A 17,019-nucleotide genomic window follows, 5' to 3' on the forward strand; every position below is an offset into this window, starting at 1 on the left:
TGTGGAACATGGCTCAGGTTGGGTATGGGACTCAGTGGGATTTATGAAATGGAAGAAACATGGAATGCTGTCTGTCCTTCAGGGGTTAGTGTCAATAATCTCTTTGCTGCTGACACTGAGTCTTTTCCTGGGACAACACACTGCAGCAGAAATTTTTGCTCACACATGTCCTGAATTCAGCAGATGTGAGTCAGATCCCTGTCCAGTTTTCCTTCATGCATTCTGCAGTAACACAATGATACTTGTACAGTAAGTATGCAGGTAGATTGCCTGATTGCTATGTTGTATTTTCCTCTGACTTGTTTGCTCACTTTACTAGGAAATCAGCTAAAACTCCTCAGAAGAAAATGTGGACAGTGCAACAAGACTGATGCATGGCATTATTTCTTTGCTTTCATCATGGTTCAAAGCAGCGAACTAACAAAAATCTGCCAAGTACTTGATTAGCAATACCCCCTTCACACTACTGTATATCTTTTTGTGTGTGCTTTAACTGCATGCCTTTCGAATAAATCAAATTCCGTCATCTCTTCCTCAGAGGAATAAAATTGCAGCATTAATGTTTTGATCAGATGCTAAACCATGCAGCTGCAGATTGTTTTATAGAAACTTTATGGACATCAAATAAATCAAAATCAAAATTTCTGTTAGTGCTACTTACGTTTTGTGATAATGTTAGATCTTCATCTCATGCTGGGCTACACAGACACTCTGTCTGTCTGATGAAGACTCTGACCTTAGCATTCTAAATGCTTGCCGTTGTTTTTGAGTTAATTAGGCTCATAATTAGAAACACTTTCCACCAATTCTGCTCTGGCGCCTAATTGGTGAAAGTGCTTGGTGATTTTTATCAGTCAAATAACATAAAAAGAAAAAAAAAACTGTTAAAACACTGCACAAAACACAATGTTGCATTAGCCTCAGGATTTTCCACTGAATTCATAAACACCATTTTCAATTAATTAAATACTTTTTTCACTCGAGTTTTAAACTGTGAGAGCAAATCGCGACTCTTAAATCTCGTGACCCTCTTGACAAAGCTTGGCTCTCCACTTCCTTAGCTGTCCCGTGGAAAAAGTGAAGCTTCACAGTAGATGGAGTCCAACTAAAGATGGATGACAGGAGAGGCTGTGAGTTTGTGCGCTTATCACAGAGTTTGGATGGCGGCGCTGGATGCAGAGACGACAGACCGGGGAGTCAGTGAGCGATGTAATTATTCTTCGTCCTACAGAGAGGGTGAAATTACAGCACGCAGCATGTGTCACACCACGCAGGGCCTCACCATGCAGGTGAGTATTTAGACAGCAATCAGGCGGTGTGTGGGTAGCAGCTGCGTGCACGTGGCTTTAAAACCACACACACGAGCGGAAAGAGAGTTTGTGAAATGATTCGAGACGGAGGAAGATGAGTAACAAAGTAGATAATGTCCCGATCAGCGTAACCGCAGCTGGATAGGCAGACAGTTAAACGCACATGTTGTGCTGCATCCGAGCGTGCAAAACCTGCTTTTTCTTTTTTTTTTTTTTTGCTTTCGTGGCAGCGTCTGTGAGGGAATATGGGGTTCCCGGTGGATTTCAGGGTGTGAATGAAAATCTCATTTCCAGCTCTAAGCTCTCGCTGGTTCAGGAGAACCGCAGGGGCCGGCGGGTAGGGGAGGTCGGGAGGGTGTGCTAGATCTAATCTATTCGTTCCTTTATTGGATTGGTCGTCTGCCAGGTGCTGACCGACTGTTTTCTGTCATACATCTGAATGTCACAAGGAACGTTGGGGCCTGCCGTCAAAAACAATGTAAATTATTTTGGGCAACAAATGAAAAGTTACATAAGAATCTTTTGTCGATGGGGCTACATTAAATTGCAAGCCTGTAATTATTAATTAATTGAACTTAATCAAAAGCCGTGCATTGACAAAATAACCATTTCTTGCTACTGAATTATTGAATAAACAGACATATCAGCACAAAAACAAATATGTCTAATTGTTTTTTACCTGTTGTTCAGGTTATTCAGCCTCCAGATTAGCAGAAAATGCTATTCTTATACCAGTTCAGCTTTAATTGTTTGAGGAACCTCTGACTGTTCATGAAACTTTGAAAAAATACTTGTATATAAATGCGACTGTGGACACTGATGTTAGCGTTGGGGACGTCTGTGCATGCTGCAATATGTTTAGCATTGAGACGCTCTTTCAGCCTTGATTAGCTTCAGTGATGGTTGTTGCACAACTTGCACACAACAGTCTTTTCCAGCGACCCATCAGATCGTTTTTTTTTTTTCAAGCAAAAATCAACGTCTGGTAGGTGAAGAGAAGCAGTTTTGTTTCATCCATCGTTGCTGCTGATGTAACTGGTGTGTCAGGTTTACTGCCGTACCAGAAACGCATAAAAACAAAGGTTCCGGCTTTGGACATTTGCATGTAAAAATAAAATACAGTTAATTGCGTCACCATTTTTTTTCCACATTAAAGTCTATGTAATAAAATAATGGAAATTAACACTTTAAAACAAACGTAAAAGTAAAGTAATGCTTTACTGCAATAGCATAACCTCACAATTCAAAACAAGCAGTTTAATTTAATTTTAGCATATTTACTAAAATGTGGGGAGAACAACTTCCCGTGTGAAAAAAAAAGTTATTGCTTTAACAAAATCGCTGCTGAGTCCAATTCTTTGCTCCTCATATTTTATGTGCCACTCTCTTTAGCTTTCAGGACAGCCCCAATTTTCTGCTGTATCATTTAACAAGGCTGGAGTATACAGAGAGATGGACCTGTAGCCTCTCCTGAAAGACCCAATCACAACTAAATGCCATGCTCTCTATGAAGTGTTTCAGCACCTTTGGAAAAGAGATTTGCTAGTATATCCTTCACCGTAGTTAAGAGTGATCATGGGATGCTTCTCCACCTTAAAGTGGAATGTTTGTTGCTATAAAGCTACATTTCAAGCCAAGCGTGCAGATGTATTGACACATAAATGGTATATATGTCTAGATTTGAGAATATTAGAGGGGATTTTGTGGAGCATGAAGCCTTTCATGTCATTGAAGTAAGTACATTTCTCTTAATGTGTTGCTGTTCTGAATAGTGTGCGTGACTTGGGATCAAAGGTGTGGATTTAGGATGGGCTTTTTCACTTTTGCCCTGATGTTACTGTCTTTTTTTTTTTTTTTACACTGAAGGATCAGATTACTGCCTGAGAACAACATTATAATGTGCTACACGTGTCTGAAAGTGGTCAGGCAAGTGTTGGCTGAAATCATTAAATATTTGGTAAATCTACTTACAGTTTCAAGCACACAGCATGCCAGGGCGAGTCAGCATTCATCAGTGCAGACAGCAAAGCTTCACATTAGACGTTCTCTCCCTGCTGATTGAATATTTTTTTATTAAAATTGAAGGTTGGGTTTTTTCTGAAGGTATGTAAGCATCTAAAAGTCCTTAGACTTCAAGTGTGATGAAATATTGATTTACGTTGCAGTTACTCACACTTCAGCCTCCACTCAGCTTTCTCAGAAGTGTCGCTGACGCACGATGTTTGCCTAATATAAAAACAAAACATGTCGAGAACTTCTCTTATTTCTATAGTAGGCGAATATATATAGAGAAGAGATCATCTTTCATCCTGAAAACTGAACTTTCTTTGTTTTGGAAACAAAATGCTGACAGGCTTTTCTTATCCGCTCTCCGTTCAGAATCTTCTGCCTCACAGTGGCATCACAGGCTTGAAGAGACTTTTCCTCTTTTTTATTTTATTTTTTGCAGCGTTGTGCACAAGGACAATGAAACTCAATAACTGAGCAGCCCTCTGTGAAGGTAGTGATAAATCCCCTCTGCTGCCAGGGCACCAGTAAATGTTGCCAAGATATTATTTAATTACACAGAACTGACACGTTATTGAGTATAAATTTCACCAACTGCAATTTCAGAAGGTTTGTTGTAATTTTTTAAGTGTATCCATCCGTTTGGGGTGGTAATATCCTCCGAGGTCAACGGGGGAGAGACGATGTGTATATATTGGATGGCCGGTATTACATTACAGTGGAATATAAACATAAATATGACAAATAATGCTGCACGCACAAACTGCCATCCTATGGGGAATTTAGAGGGGCCAATTTACCTAAGATACCTATTGTTGGATGGTGAGAGGAAGCCAGAACACACTATTATAAGGAGAGAAGATACAAAGTACACCTAGAAATCCGGGGGGAGATGGTACCGCCACCTACTGTACTGCCATGCAGTTCTGGATGATTTTTATACGAAGTTCGCTTTTGAGTTAAAAATGATCAGACTACCATGCAAATTTCATTGTGTTTTGTATTTTCCCTGACATGCATGCAGTTTCATTTTGGTGACAAATTTCACGCTTAATGCACTTCACATATAAAGTAAAACAAATGTGCGTGTGATGGATCATTGCTTTTGTTACAGCAACGCTTCTTGGCAACAAATTTGAAAGCGTATTTATTTCCTTTAAAATAAATAAAGGAAATATTTATTTACATTGGCACATTAGCTTGTGCCAATGTAAATCCTCCATTGTCCTTTCGGGGCAGAGCTTTCAACTTAGCTCAAAGGAGCTCAGTTAAAATTTTTGACCCAATTTTGGGTTAAAAATAGCCAACCTCTTTCCTAATAACATTTGGGTTAAAGCTGCAATATGTAACTTTTATAAAATATGTTCTTTACATATATGTTAAAATGGTCACTGCAATGACAGTATAATATCAGACAGATACTCTGTGAAAGGATTAAGCTCCTCCCTGAGCTACTTTTGCCCTGCAGTTTGCTCTCGGTCAAAAACAGCCAATTAGAGCCGGGAGGAAAGTCTTAGCGCTGTCACTCATGCTCGTGTACATGCTGATAAATTTGCTGTTGCTGGCAAAGCAACTTACCGTTTCAGGAAAAACATTTACTTAATATCGTGACGCTCACTATAGGGAAGTAGCTTTAGCGTAGCAGAGAGCAAAGGGGAAGTGGTCTGGAGCATTGTGTATACAAGCTTGACTGACAGTGCTAAGACCCGCCTCTTGGCTCTGATTGGTTGTTTTTACTTAACACTGGCAGCACTCAAGATAATCTGTCTTATGCTATGCTGTCGCAGCATAGTCATAGTTTTAACAAATTTATATTAAAAAATATATATTAAAATATTTTAAAATAATTTTTGTTGTGTTTTTTCCAGCAGTTATTGTGTGCGTTAATTTTGCCGTCTTAAGCCAAAAAGCATTACTCATCTGTTTAATATGAATTAATTGTAATGTATTCTCTCAACATTTTCCACATTTGACTGTTAAGTAGCCTTTGATGTAGTGCTGCTGCGTCTGACCTGCAACATTACCTGACGTTGCTTCCCCAGCGTTTCACCAGTCAGGCAGAAAAAAACGGGTTTACGGCTCAGCAGGAGGCGCCTATGCACCTTTCTTATTGAAGTGCAGAACATGTCATCTTTTTCCGCTCTTTGCCTGAGGTGTATATTGTGTCCATAAACACACAAAGCTCTAAATCAGGCAGGTCATTGCTGAATTATTTATTTTGCTGAGCTAATAAACACATAAGAGGAAAGCAGAGTTTCAGCTAGCCGTTAGCCTGAGGGAAGGAAAAATTTATGCTTCTTGTTGACACTAATTAACCCTCTGTAAATTACAATGGTCTCAATTAAGTTGTTTTTATTGTAGATATTATTATTAAGGGACGCCTTTGACTGCTTTGTCTAATAATGATAAATGCACTCAGTTGGTTTTGCTTTCAATGCCACGTTTCCTTGTCATTATTTAGAACACAAACTGGGAACAACCTGATTAGGACGTTCACTTCATTAAATCTAAACTGGATAAGTGGATTAGATCACCTGCTAAATTAGCCGGCGCTGCATTAAGACCCCCGCTCCATGTTTTTGCAGAGTAATCAAAGAGGGAGAGAGAATTATAAAACTTGATTACAGCTTTTTAAAAAATAAAAAATTGCATCCCTCCTGCAGCTGATTACCTCTTTGTTTTTTTAGGGTTTTTTTCACACCACAAGTGGTTTCATCAACGCCGCAGTCCGAAAAAGTCGTAGCGAAATGGAATTATGCCACCGCTGCCCTCCGGACACCAAAGTTGTTTTCTCCTCCCGCTCAATTTCAGATGCTTTATGTAAAAAAAAAAGTCCTGTCGGCCCCAGAGGTGCATTGCATCCTAATGCTTAACAGGTTCCTCTCTGAGTGTGTGTGTTTGTTTGTGTGTTTAAGTGACTCTGTTGCAAAATCAGCTTAGTTATCGTTTATTTGCATGTATACATGCGCAAATTAAGGTTTTTATAATTTTGCTGTCGCTGCTCTGGATTTCACTTCCAACAAGCAGGTCCCGGTGGTGAAGTGAGGCAACGGCAGCTCAGTAGTCTTTTCTTCTTTTTTCTTTTCTTATTTTTAATCATTCGTGCAGAAACCTGACAGACGAAAAGATGACAGTACAAAACAAATCTTCCCAACGTTGAAACCACAATCAGCTCCGTGTCAAAACACCAGTGTGGTTGTTTCCGTTTTATAAAGCTCTTTCTCTTTCTGACATTCTGTCGATGTCTGCTTATTAATTGCAAAGCTCTTTATGCTTCATATCCTTAGAAAAGTATTGGTACTCCTTGTTTTTATTTAATTTGTTTTCATGTCACCATGCTATATCGGGATTCTGTGTGACAGACCAACACATTCCACGGATTCCCACTTGTATTTCCATCTATTATCCATGCGCGGTTGTGGGAGGAAAATAAAAATTCAGGTTTTCTTTCAGAAATAATCCTTGCAGAAGGGGGAAAAGAGTTTACAGAGATTTAGAGAATATAAAACTCCAGGACATTTTAATAATTATTTGTATTAGGGATGCACGATATTATTGGCATGGTATCGGTATCGGCCGATATTAGCTAAAAACTTAATATTGGACATCGGCCATTCCGTCAAAATAAAATGTTTTTAAGTGACAAACCAGTGACGATGATGCCTGCAGCACAGCACAACGTCAAATTTGCAAAGTTTCAGTGTTATTGCCCTAGAGAGAGTAAATGTCATGAATAAATGTGACTTTACACATAATGATAGTTGAAAGTGTTGCATCATTTTCAGCCTCCTTCTGAGCATTTTTTATTTGGTAGCAGGCTAGGCTGACAAAGATAATGAAGTATTTTAATTCCACAGTAGAGAAAGCCACATAGTTTCAGTAAGTAGAAAACAATATCGGTATTGGTATTGGTTATCGGCCAAATGAGTTTTAGTATATCGGCATATCGGATATCAACCAAACATCCAATATTGTGAATCCCTAATTTTTTGTATTTTTTCTACCACTTCACAATGACGCTGATATTTATGCTTATAGCAGAAAAAAGTTCAAGGTTTACAAGCACTTTTGTAAAACCACTGCATGTTTTTTGCCTGACTTTCATTATATCTTATCTATTGTATTCATTTACAACACTCGATTGTGTTTTTGTTAGTAACTTCTGAAGAAACTGTCAGACCTCTCTTGTAAAAATCAAATTGTCTCTAAAAGATTTAGTTTCCATGAGTTAAAAAAAGAAAAACTTTTGTTTTTAACAAGGTTGCAACAAAAGGAGAAAAATCTTAAACCTTGAGGAGGCTCATTGAGTTTCCAGGTTTCACAGAAACACTGTGAGCTCCAGAAAGAGGATGTAACTGGAACTGAAATTATTCTGAGGTCCCTGTCCAAATGTCTGTCACAAAAAGTCCCCAAGGTTCCTGCACAGAAACTCTGACATGAATTTGTTTTAACTTGTGCCAGAAACCGATATACTGGCTGAAGCCGTCTAATTCCTTTAAAACAATTACTTAAGATCCCCTCATCCCTGTTTTGCAGTCTCTTACCTGGAAACCCGTCCAGCAGGCGGACATTAATCATCCCCTCTGCCGTCCAGGGGCAATAAAAGCAACACAGGCATTCAGTTTTAGCATCAAAACCTCAAGACAGATTTATGTGAAACCGTGTTTATATCTTCCACTCTCCTTCGCCCTCTGCAGCATCTTCTCTTGTTTACTCATTTGCCACGGGGGCTCTTTTTTTCAAAACCAGCCTAAACAGGAACGCGGTCATAGAAATTTCAAGTCCTTATTGCAATCAATAATGCGAACAAAGTTCAAAGCAACAGTGTCCAGAAGACGAATGTTGCAAATATATTTTTGCTTTTTTTCCCCCCCGTCCTCCCGGGTCAACATAATGATCTTCCTCTCCCTCGTGTCTCCTCCTTCCCCGCCGCAGAGCCCCACTTCATCTCCGCCTACGACATCGGCCTCTTCACCTTCTTCTTCCTGAGGGAGAACGCGGTGGAGCACGACTGCGGCAAGACGGTGTACTCCCGCGTGGCCCGGGTGTGCAAGAACGACATCGGCGGGCGCTTCCTCCTGGAGGACACCTGGACCACGTTCATGAAGGCGCGGCTCAACTGCTCCCGGTCCGGAGAGATTCCCTTCTACTACAACGAGCTGCAGAGCACCTTCTACCTCCCGGAGCAAGACCTCATCTACGGCATCTTCACCACCAATGTGTGAGTGGACTGCGACGTGTGTCACACGCATTCGTCATGCTGGTCAACAGCCAAAAAAAACATAGTCTGGGGGTTTTTCAACTGTTTTAGGGTCATTTTGATGTGCTGAATCCAAAACTCACATTGGTTTTGCTCAATCGGGTCGACTTTCTGAACTATGATGCATACGAGTTTGAGATGCTGGGATGCTGGCTGATTGCTGTTGAGCTCTGAAGAGAGATATCCCTGCAGCTGAACATATGAGGCGTTCGAAGAAAAGGACGTTCCTGCCCTGAATTTTGCACAATGAAGATTTTAATTTCAATTTATAAGTACTTACCCTAACCATCAGTTTTTATTACTCAATTTACAGAAATTCAAGTTTGTATCATTTAATTAATACACTCTGTTAGAAAACTTTTTTTTTTCTCCTAAAACTTTTTTTGGATGAGAAATGTTAGCAGAGGTTAACTGATGATGTCACAAAAATATAATCAATTTAGTCCACAGATCGGATTTCTCTAAATCAAATTAGAATGAAAACCTGGCCTGACTGAGAAAATCGGGTCAGGTTATTAAACAGTGTCACTGCTTTTAAATCGTTTTCTATTGTTTTACACTTGTGCGTATGTATTAATTCGTTTTATTTTGTAACCAGGTTGCTGTGTATTGCAGACTTCTGCCCAGGTCCGTCTTGAAAATGAGATCTAGATCTCAACGGGGTTTACCTGGTTAAATAAAGGAAATAACGTTTTTTAAAAAGTGGATGTCATTTTTGGATTCAGCTGGTACAAAATAGTTCTTATTCAGTTGAAAAAACATGGACAACTTCCAAAAAGTATTTTTTTTGTAACTCGGTGTTATCAGTCAGTCAATCAAATTTTATTTGTGTAGCACACTTCAGGAACAAGGCAGCTCAAAGTGCTTTACTTCATAAAAACACACAAATCAACAATTGAAACATTACATTTTTCCAAGTGTCGTCATTTATACATCAAAATGTTGGTCGGTGTTTCATTTATTATGGTACAAACGCAACTCTAGACATCTGGGTTTTGGTCTAGATTTAAAGGAAGTCAGTGTTTTGGCTGTTTTACAGTTTTCAGAAAGTTTGTTCCAGATTTGCGGTGCATAGACACTGAATGCTGCTTCTCCACGTTTGGTTCTGCTTCTGGGGATGCAGAGCAGAACCAGAACCAAAAGACATGAGACAACCAGAAGGTTGATACAACCACAACGGATCCTTAATGTATTGTACTAAGCCGTTATCACACACATTTTGATATTATTATTACTAGGGATGCTCTGATCAGGTTTTTTGCTGCCGATTCCGGTACCGATTACCCATGAGGCCGATCTCTGCCGATCGCCTGGATTGATTGTTTATGACAACAGTCATAAATATTCATGAAGACTTACTCATGTTCATGACAGGTGTTATGTCATGTGTATGACGGTGTCATGACAGTCTTATTCACGACCTGTCAAATAAAGTGTTACCCTTTTTGTATGTCGCTCCTTGGTGACATTCTGCTTTTAAGTACTTTTAAGACTACAGTTTGATGTCCGAGTTTGAAAAGTATCAAATCCTAGGTGTCGGATCGTTTTGTGTACATAAAGGAGGTTCCGGTTAGTCAGGTTGCAGCTGTTAGGGGGACTGGATTCTACAAGTGCTCCCATCACCCTCACCTTTTTGTTTCTTACTTCCTGTTTGGAACAGAAATCGGTTTAACGATCCAGTTTGGACTTTTAAAGTACTGGACATTTTCAATCTTTTCTGGCCAGAGTTTGGTATAAACAATCAAATAGACTTTTTCTTACCTACTCGTGCACTTACTAAAGAAGACGTACACCAAAATGATAGCGTTCAAGTTTTTCTGCACACCTTGTACTTGTACACTGCTGCAGAAAGCTTTAGCCAGACAGAGCTGGCTAAAGCTCTTCCAGATGGCAATGGTCTTCGCCATGCCTCCAAACTGCAGTTTCAGACTTTGTTTTGCCTTCTGGTGACAGAAGGAAAGAAAAGATATAAAATAAGAGCTGCTTAGGTGGACAAGCCAGGTAGTTTAAGTTGATAGCAGAGAGCAAATGTAACATAACAACAAAAGCCTGAACAAAAAAAAACAGTTTTCAGAAAAGTAAGGAAATGAACAGAAGTCAGGGAATTGTTAGTCCATGATTTCAGCTCCGATTGTTCAATAGCAGTACTGTGAATATGAATTAAACATTTTGTTTTGTTTGTTTGTTTCAGTCAAAATGTGCCACTGTTCCTAGTGCGGATATCATTTGTTTTCAATTTCATACGCTGATGCGTTCATGGAGCTGTCCGTGGTCCTGAAGGAGCCGGCGGAGCTGTAATTCTGCACTTCTTCTGTTATTACACCTCAGCCAGTTTCGTCTTGACACTCTGCTGTCTGCGCACTATTCAAACCGCATTCGAACCAGCGCGCTGTGTAACATGTTTCCACCTCTCTGGACAGAATAACAAGCGGCAATGATTTTTAGAACAAAGCCATTTGGTTTGTAGAAACACAGACGCCTGCGGCCGTCAAATATTGATTCCATAAAGATTTCCGTGATAACCCGGTTGCGCCAAAATGCATCTTTTATGAAATGCGTTATTGGAAACGTGACCACATTGACAGTGTTAGCAGAGATTGGAGCATAAAGTGCCACTGAGGGAAAAAACAAAAACATTGAGGACGCCTGCTGCTCCTGCACAGACTAGTGTACTGTTAAAACTGAGTTATCCCTGAAATCCCACCTCTTATACTGAATGGAAATTTTAGGCTCACACAAAATACACATTCGGCTTTACAACAGTTTCATTAAGATTTATTATGATCTCACTGGAAGCAGAGGCACCTGGTCGTTCAAGCACACCATGTTTAATTTGACTCGCGCCTTTGCAGACGTGCATCTGTTTGTTTCTTTTACTGCAAACTAGGGCTGTTGTAAACAAATATTTTAGTAATCGAGTAATCTATTGATTATTCTTTTGATTAATTGAGTAATCTGTTAAAAAAATTATAAAATAAAATATTGGTAAATCTGGCATAACACTATCGGTTACCAACATCAGTCCAATTTTTCATTTTTGAGCATTTCTACTTTTACTTTTTGTTACTTTTTTGTAGTTTAGAAAACTAACCTCTAACAATAGTAGCTCACTTTCTAAGTTAACCTGAAGAAAAGTTATACAAAAATCGGAAATTATATTCAATTTAATAATAAAGAGGCAGGATCACAAATACGCTTATAAAATGTCTATGATCCAGCTTTTAGTTTATGTATTCATCTTCACTCAGTTTAATAGATGAACTCTCACCTTGCCCCATACCTGTCAAGCTTTGGGTTTGAGAATACGGGAAATGTCGAGTTGGGGGCAGGCGAACGAACGAACGTAAGATGAGGGTGGAGGGGAGGAAATAGACCAGGGGACAGACGAACGTAAGGTGAGGGTGGAGGGGAGGAAATAGACCAGGGGACAGACGAACGTAAGTCCAGGGTGGGGGGACGAACGAACAAACGTAATGTACGACCGGTAGACCAGGGGACGAACGTAAGAACGGCAGGTAGCAATTCAGGATATTTACAGCACCTTCATTTATCACACTCTGAAACTCATCTACCAGCCATGTACTGCCACAATGATTTCTGCCACCCGTTTGTTGAGACCTCGATGATATGAAATTTATTGTGCGGTTCGTCCATAAAGCTACACTTACACTGTAAGCATCAGCTACTCAGCCGCTCGCCGTGTTCAGTCTATCTGCTCACCTGTATAAATACTCCTGCAGTGCTCTGAACCAGCAGCTCCCGGAAGAGAAAAGCTGCCGTACTCCAGGCATCACGTCAGTCATTTTAAGGATGCTTATTGGTCCCCGAAAAATGATGAAATGCCGGGCATTATTATTAATCAATGAAATCCCCACAGGCCGAACTTGAAAATTGGACATTATGCTAACACTTAGCTTTTGTCAACAATTCATAGGCGGAAGTGAAAGCTCCGTGCAACGCAAGTACTATCCCGGCCGGAACACGGTTCGCTAAGTACTAAAACATAAATTAACGAAGCTTCAAGGCAGGTAAATTTTCCTTGAGGAATTTTAATAATCGAGGTACTCGAATCATCCAAGGAATCGTTTCAGCCCTACTGCAAACTCTAAGTGCTTGACAGGAATGCAAGCTGCGTGCCTTTTTTTGATTCTTTCAATGCATTTTAGGGTTATAGCCTGTTTTAAAGGCATTTTACCTTTGCAGCTGTTTAAGAAAAGGTTTTTTATATATCCAGTGAATCTTTTGGAAGTCTGCAATATCTGCAAATATACAGTAACTATGGTGTATGTAGTCATATTCTTGGAACTACTGGCATATGCATATTATAAGCACATCAAATAAGGAGTGGGTCTGATTGTGCCTGATTTGTAAAAATGACCTGACATATTTAATTTTTTCTGATTTCTCTTTAAAAAAAACTATAGAACATAGGAACAACATTGAAAATACTTCTTTTTCTTACCCTTTCTGGAGACTCTAAAGGGCAACTTTGCTGTCTTCTATTTAACAATTATAGGAGATTTGAAAGGTGCCTCATAGAAACTCTTAGAAAACTCCTTCTGCTCATAGTCGAACGAGAAGATTTTAATGCACATCTGCTATACCAAAACATCACATCCACATCGTTACAGAAATCCAAAGTCTTCCATTTACGTAGCTCTTCTGGCTCCGTCTTACACTGGATGTGTGTTGGAAGTTCTGAGAATTAGGAATTGACCTCCTGGAATAATGAGAGGCGTCTTGACCTCAACATCTGCTCCATTTTCAGAGGTTCTATTAGGCAAATCGTTTACTCCTTATCTGTCCAAACAGAGATTTGCCAGCTGAACTGTCCTCTCTTAAAAAGCCTTGTGCATCTGTGTGCTTCCCCTAAATTCATTTTGAACACATCAGTGGTAGCAAAAAAAGCTAACTTTGAGTCTTCTTCGTTCCGTGACAACATCCACACAGAACAGTGCTGACATCACCAACTTCGCTCCTTAGATATAATGTGTTCACTGATGTTTATCCGTCCATTATCTGTGCAGAATTGTGGATAATTCAGAGAGCTCAATTAGCCTAGCGGTTGTGTTTTTGGACTGTGGGAGGAAACCGGAGTATCTGCAAATCACTGCAAAAACACAAAATCTTACCAAGTAATTTTGGCAAATATCTTACTAAACTTGAAATGAGGCAAACTAGCTTAAAAAAATCACTTTTCAGTAAGATATAGTGGCTTGTTTTAAGTAAATAATTCCTTATTATTGGTGAAAAAGTTCTTGTTCTATTGGCAGATAAATGACCTTATAACAAGGTAAAAATGTCTTGTCATAAGTTAAATAATCTGCCAATGGAACAAGTATTTTTTCATCAATATTAAGGAATTATTTACTTAAAACAAACCTCTATAAGTTACTGAAAAGTTACATGTAAGTTAGTTTTGTCTTATTTCAGGTGTATTAAGGCATTCGCTCTAGAAACTAGACCAAAAATACTTGGGAAGATTTTGTACTTTTGCAGGTAAAGCCAGGACCGTCTCGCTGCAAGGCAACAGTCCTACCCACTGCGCCATCGAGAAGCCCAAACATTTTTAATTTAGTTTCAAATTTTCTGAGTCAGGGCAGATGAAGCCGTCGTGCTTAATTCCAGTTATTCAGAACGTCGCAAAAAAAAAAAAAAAATAAAAAATTCAGAACTTTCAAAGAAATCTGAATAGAGCTTCTCATTAATTGAATCAAGCAAATTCTCAGGCATTGAGAAAATGGATACAGAGAATGAAAGCTGAGCTGTGAAGCGGCGCTACAGTCGCAACAAGCTCCCTCCAAGGTGAGGCATTACGATCTTTACTGTTTGACAAACATGATAACAAACAGTGTTATCATGTCTTTTAGTAAATTTGAGGCTCTCATGTCTGAACACACACACACACCCTCATTTTACACACTTGCATTCTTCTGTGTGCTGGAGAGGCTTTCTTGGGAAACCAATTTAATGAGAATTTTGTAATAACAAGATGTCAGTTTGTGGGATTTAACGGCGCTACGTATCCCCAGACAGTTCATTATATTCTGCCAAGCCTCACACTAATTATTAGTCATGTTGCTTCCTTACTTGGAGCTTCTTTCCAAATCTGTTACCTTGATTGTAAGCCCTCAGTGGGCAGTAATTTGCTATAAACTTTATTACTATTATTCATTATTTATTTTTCTCTGCAGCAAGATTTGCTCATTTCTCTTGAAGCGTATATTAATCACGTAAGCACGAGTAGAAGAAGCAACCGGGTAAATAGTCCGTTTTTATTAACCTGTGAAAATAATTCTTGAGTGTTTACTGAATACCTCAAAAGAAACATAAATATTTTTTTTAATTAATGTTAAAAAAAAAACCCAGAAATCTCATGAGCATCCAGGGATACTTTTACTTAAATTTGCTGCAAACTTAATGCGGGATACATTATAATGCTATTGTAAATTATATATTATGAAACAAAGAACATTTTTAAGAAAGTGAAAGTTAAGACTAATATATTGCTTATTCCTTTAAAATTTTCCACTGAGCATTTCACTTGCAGGAAACTCACACAAACACAAACAAACCGCCGCACTTCGACTTCTTTCCATCGGCCTCTTGCGTTTTGTATCTGCAGTTACCCCGCTGTTTTTATTTTTCCCACCTATACACAGCAGAACACACACAGAGAGAAATCTTCAGGGTTTTCAGCCTCCCACCTGTTTGTATTGATCAGCGCGGCTCCGAGACGAGCCGGATCCGCAGACGGAGTCACTTCCTCCGCTGCACAACAGCTGGTGGCGTCGCACACTTTGTCGCAAACAGGAAGCACCCACATCCAAAGTTTGAATGCAGCTAATTACAAACATTTTTTCACCGTTGGCTTTCTTCATGCTAGATGTGTTTTGTTCTGTAAAGTTTATAAATGAAGTGCTTGATTAAAACAACAAACTCTCCCATTTGAGCCCAACACGGCCGTATTGGCCGCTTCTCTGATGAATGTTTACCTCGGCCAGCCTGTTGGTTTCGGTGGAAAGCCAGACCAATTAGGTGTGTTAATTAGTCAAGGCCTTTACAGAACAGCTGTGGCTTGTGCTAACTTGGTTAGCCAAACTAAAAGTCATCAGACTGGAGCAGTTTGGCTGTTTCACAACGTCAAACTGAGTCTGGTCACCTTTTTTTCTCTCTCTCTCTCTCTCAAAACAAAAATGGTTTAAGTTTTGGGCTTTTTAAAAATTATTTTAGCTCTTGCACCAGAACAAAGTATCATCATTGTATGAAAAATTTGCCCACGCAGTCATGATCTCAGAATAATTAGAACCTTAACATGTCACCTTCCTAAAAGAATGGCCTGTGTCACTTTTTGCCAAGAGTGAATTTTTTATTTTTATTTTTTTTGCCTAAGTCATCCTTTGTGAATAAAGAGTTGTCCTCCTCACCCCCAAAGTTTTGGCCACTTTTGGCATTGTTCTTATCCCAGATTCTCCAAAGTCAACCCAGGTCTGTAATATTTTCAACATTGTATGTGGGTTTCCTGGATTCCTTTGCCTTGAAGATTTTTCCCAGAGACATCAAAAGAACCCCACACAGATCTCCTCCATAACTCAGTTTTTCGGTGTTCATTCACTCTTTCATTGCTTGAATATGGGCCTCAGCGGGGGATCCCTGCCTATATGTGTGGTTCAATATATAAAATTTTTCAAAATACCTTTAATCAAAAGAAAATGCTGTTTGGGAAGCTGAAATACCTCGGTGCAACTCTACTCGATAAATTATTTGCTGCCGTTCGCAATGAGGTCAATCAAGAAGTGCTGTTCGATCCCCTTGGTGCTGATTGGCTGTACATCAGAGGCGATGTACATCACAGCTTTATGGCGTCAAACATCCATCACTGCCAAATGTTAGCAACATTTAAAATTTCAACACAGTCCTTCCAAGTGCTTCCTATCTGCTAGCGCTCTCAAATGTTGCAAACATGACCTCATCTGCAAAAAACACACAGACGCACTTTACCTGGAAAGACTGTCTGTCCCCTCACATTTTGTGATTGTCACACTTAAATTGGAGAAATTTTTATATGAAACAAAGTTATTCACAGTAATTTACAAAATAGCAAAAAATAAAAAAGTAGTTTGATTATGTTGGTAATCTCAAGTACTACATTAAAAAAAAGCTATAAAAAACTTAATCAACTCAGCATTTGAAAACTGCATCTTGTGTTTACTCAGATTATTTTCATCTGACTTTTAAAATAACTTTGATAAATGTCATCCAAGCAAACTGCTGACCCATTCCAAATGAGAGGGATTTGTGTTATGTTAACTTTGATTTGAAGCATTCTCAATCTGCCACATAAGTTTAACTCTCTGGATAAAACAACAACAAAAAAACAACACAAACATTATTGCAAACTGCTAACCTTGCAGATTCAGCAGAGTGTGTGTGGGCGTTTTG

The 17,019-nt window shown here is 39.2% G+C and overlaps 1 protein-coding gene across 3 annotated transcripts in view; it reads left to right on the forward strand.

Annotated features, from left to right (window-relative positions):
* sema5b (semaphorin 5B) overlaps positions 1 to 17,019 on the forward strand; it is a 236,644-nt gene that overhangs the window by 156,476 nt on the left and 63,149 nt on the right. For all 3 annotated transcript variants that reach the window (XM_023336501.1, XM_023336503.1, XM_023336502.1), the window contains one exon: positions 8,253 to 8,538. In XM_023336501.1, the coding sequence (XP_023192269.1) occupies positions 8,253 to 8,538 (286 nt within the window). The remainder of the gene's footprint in view (positions 1 to 8,252; positions 8,539 to 17,019) is intronic.

This window comes from Xiphophorus maculatus, chromosome 7 (assembly GCF_002775205.1).
Source record: "Xiphophorus maculatus strain JP 163 A chromosome 7, X_maculatus-5.0-male, whole genome shotgun sequence".
Taxonomy (NCBI): domain Eukaryota; kingdom Metazoa; phylum Chordata; class Actinopteri; order Cyprinodontiformes; family Poeciliidae; genus Xiphophorus; species Xiphophorus maculatus.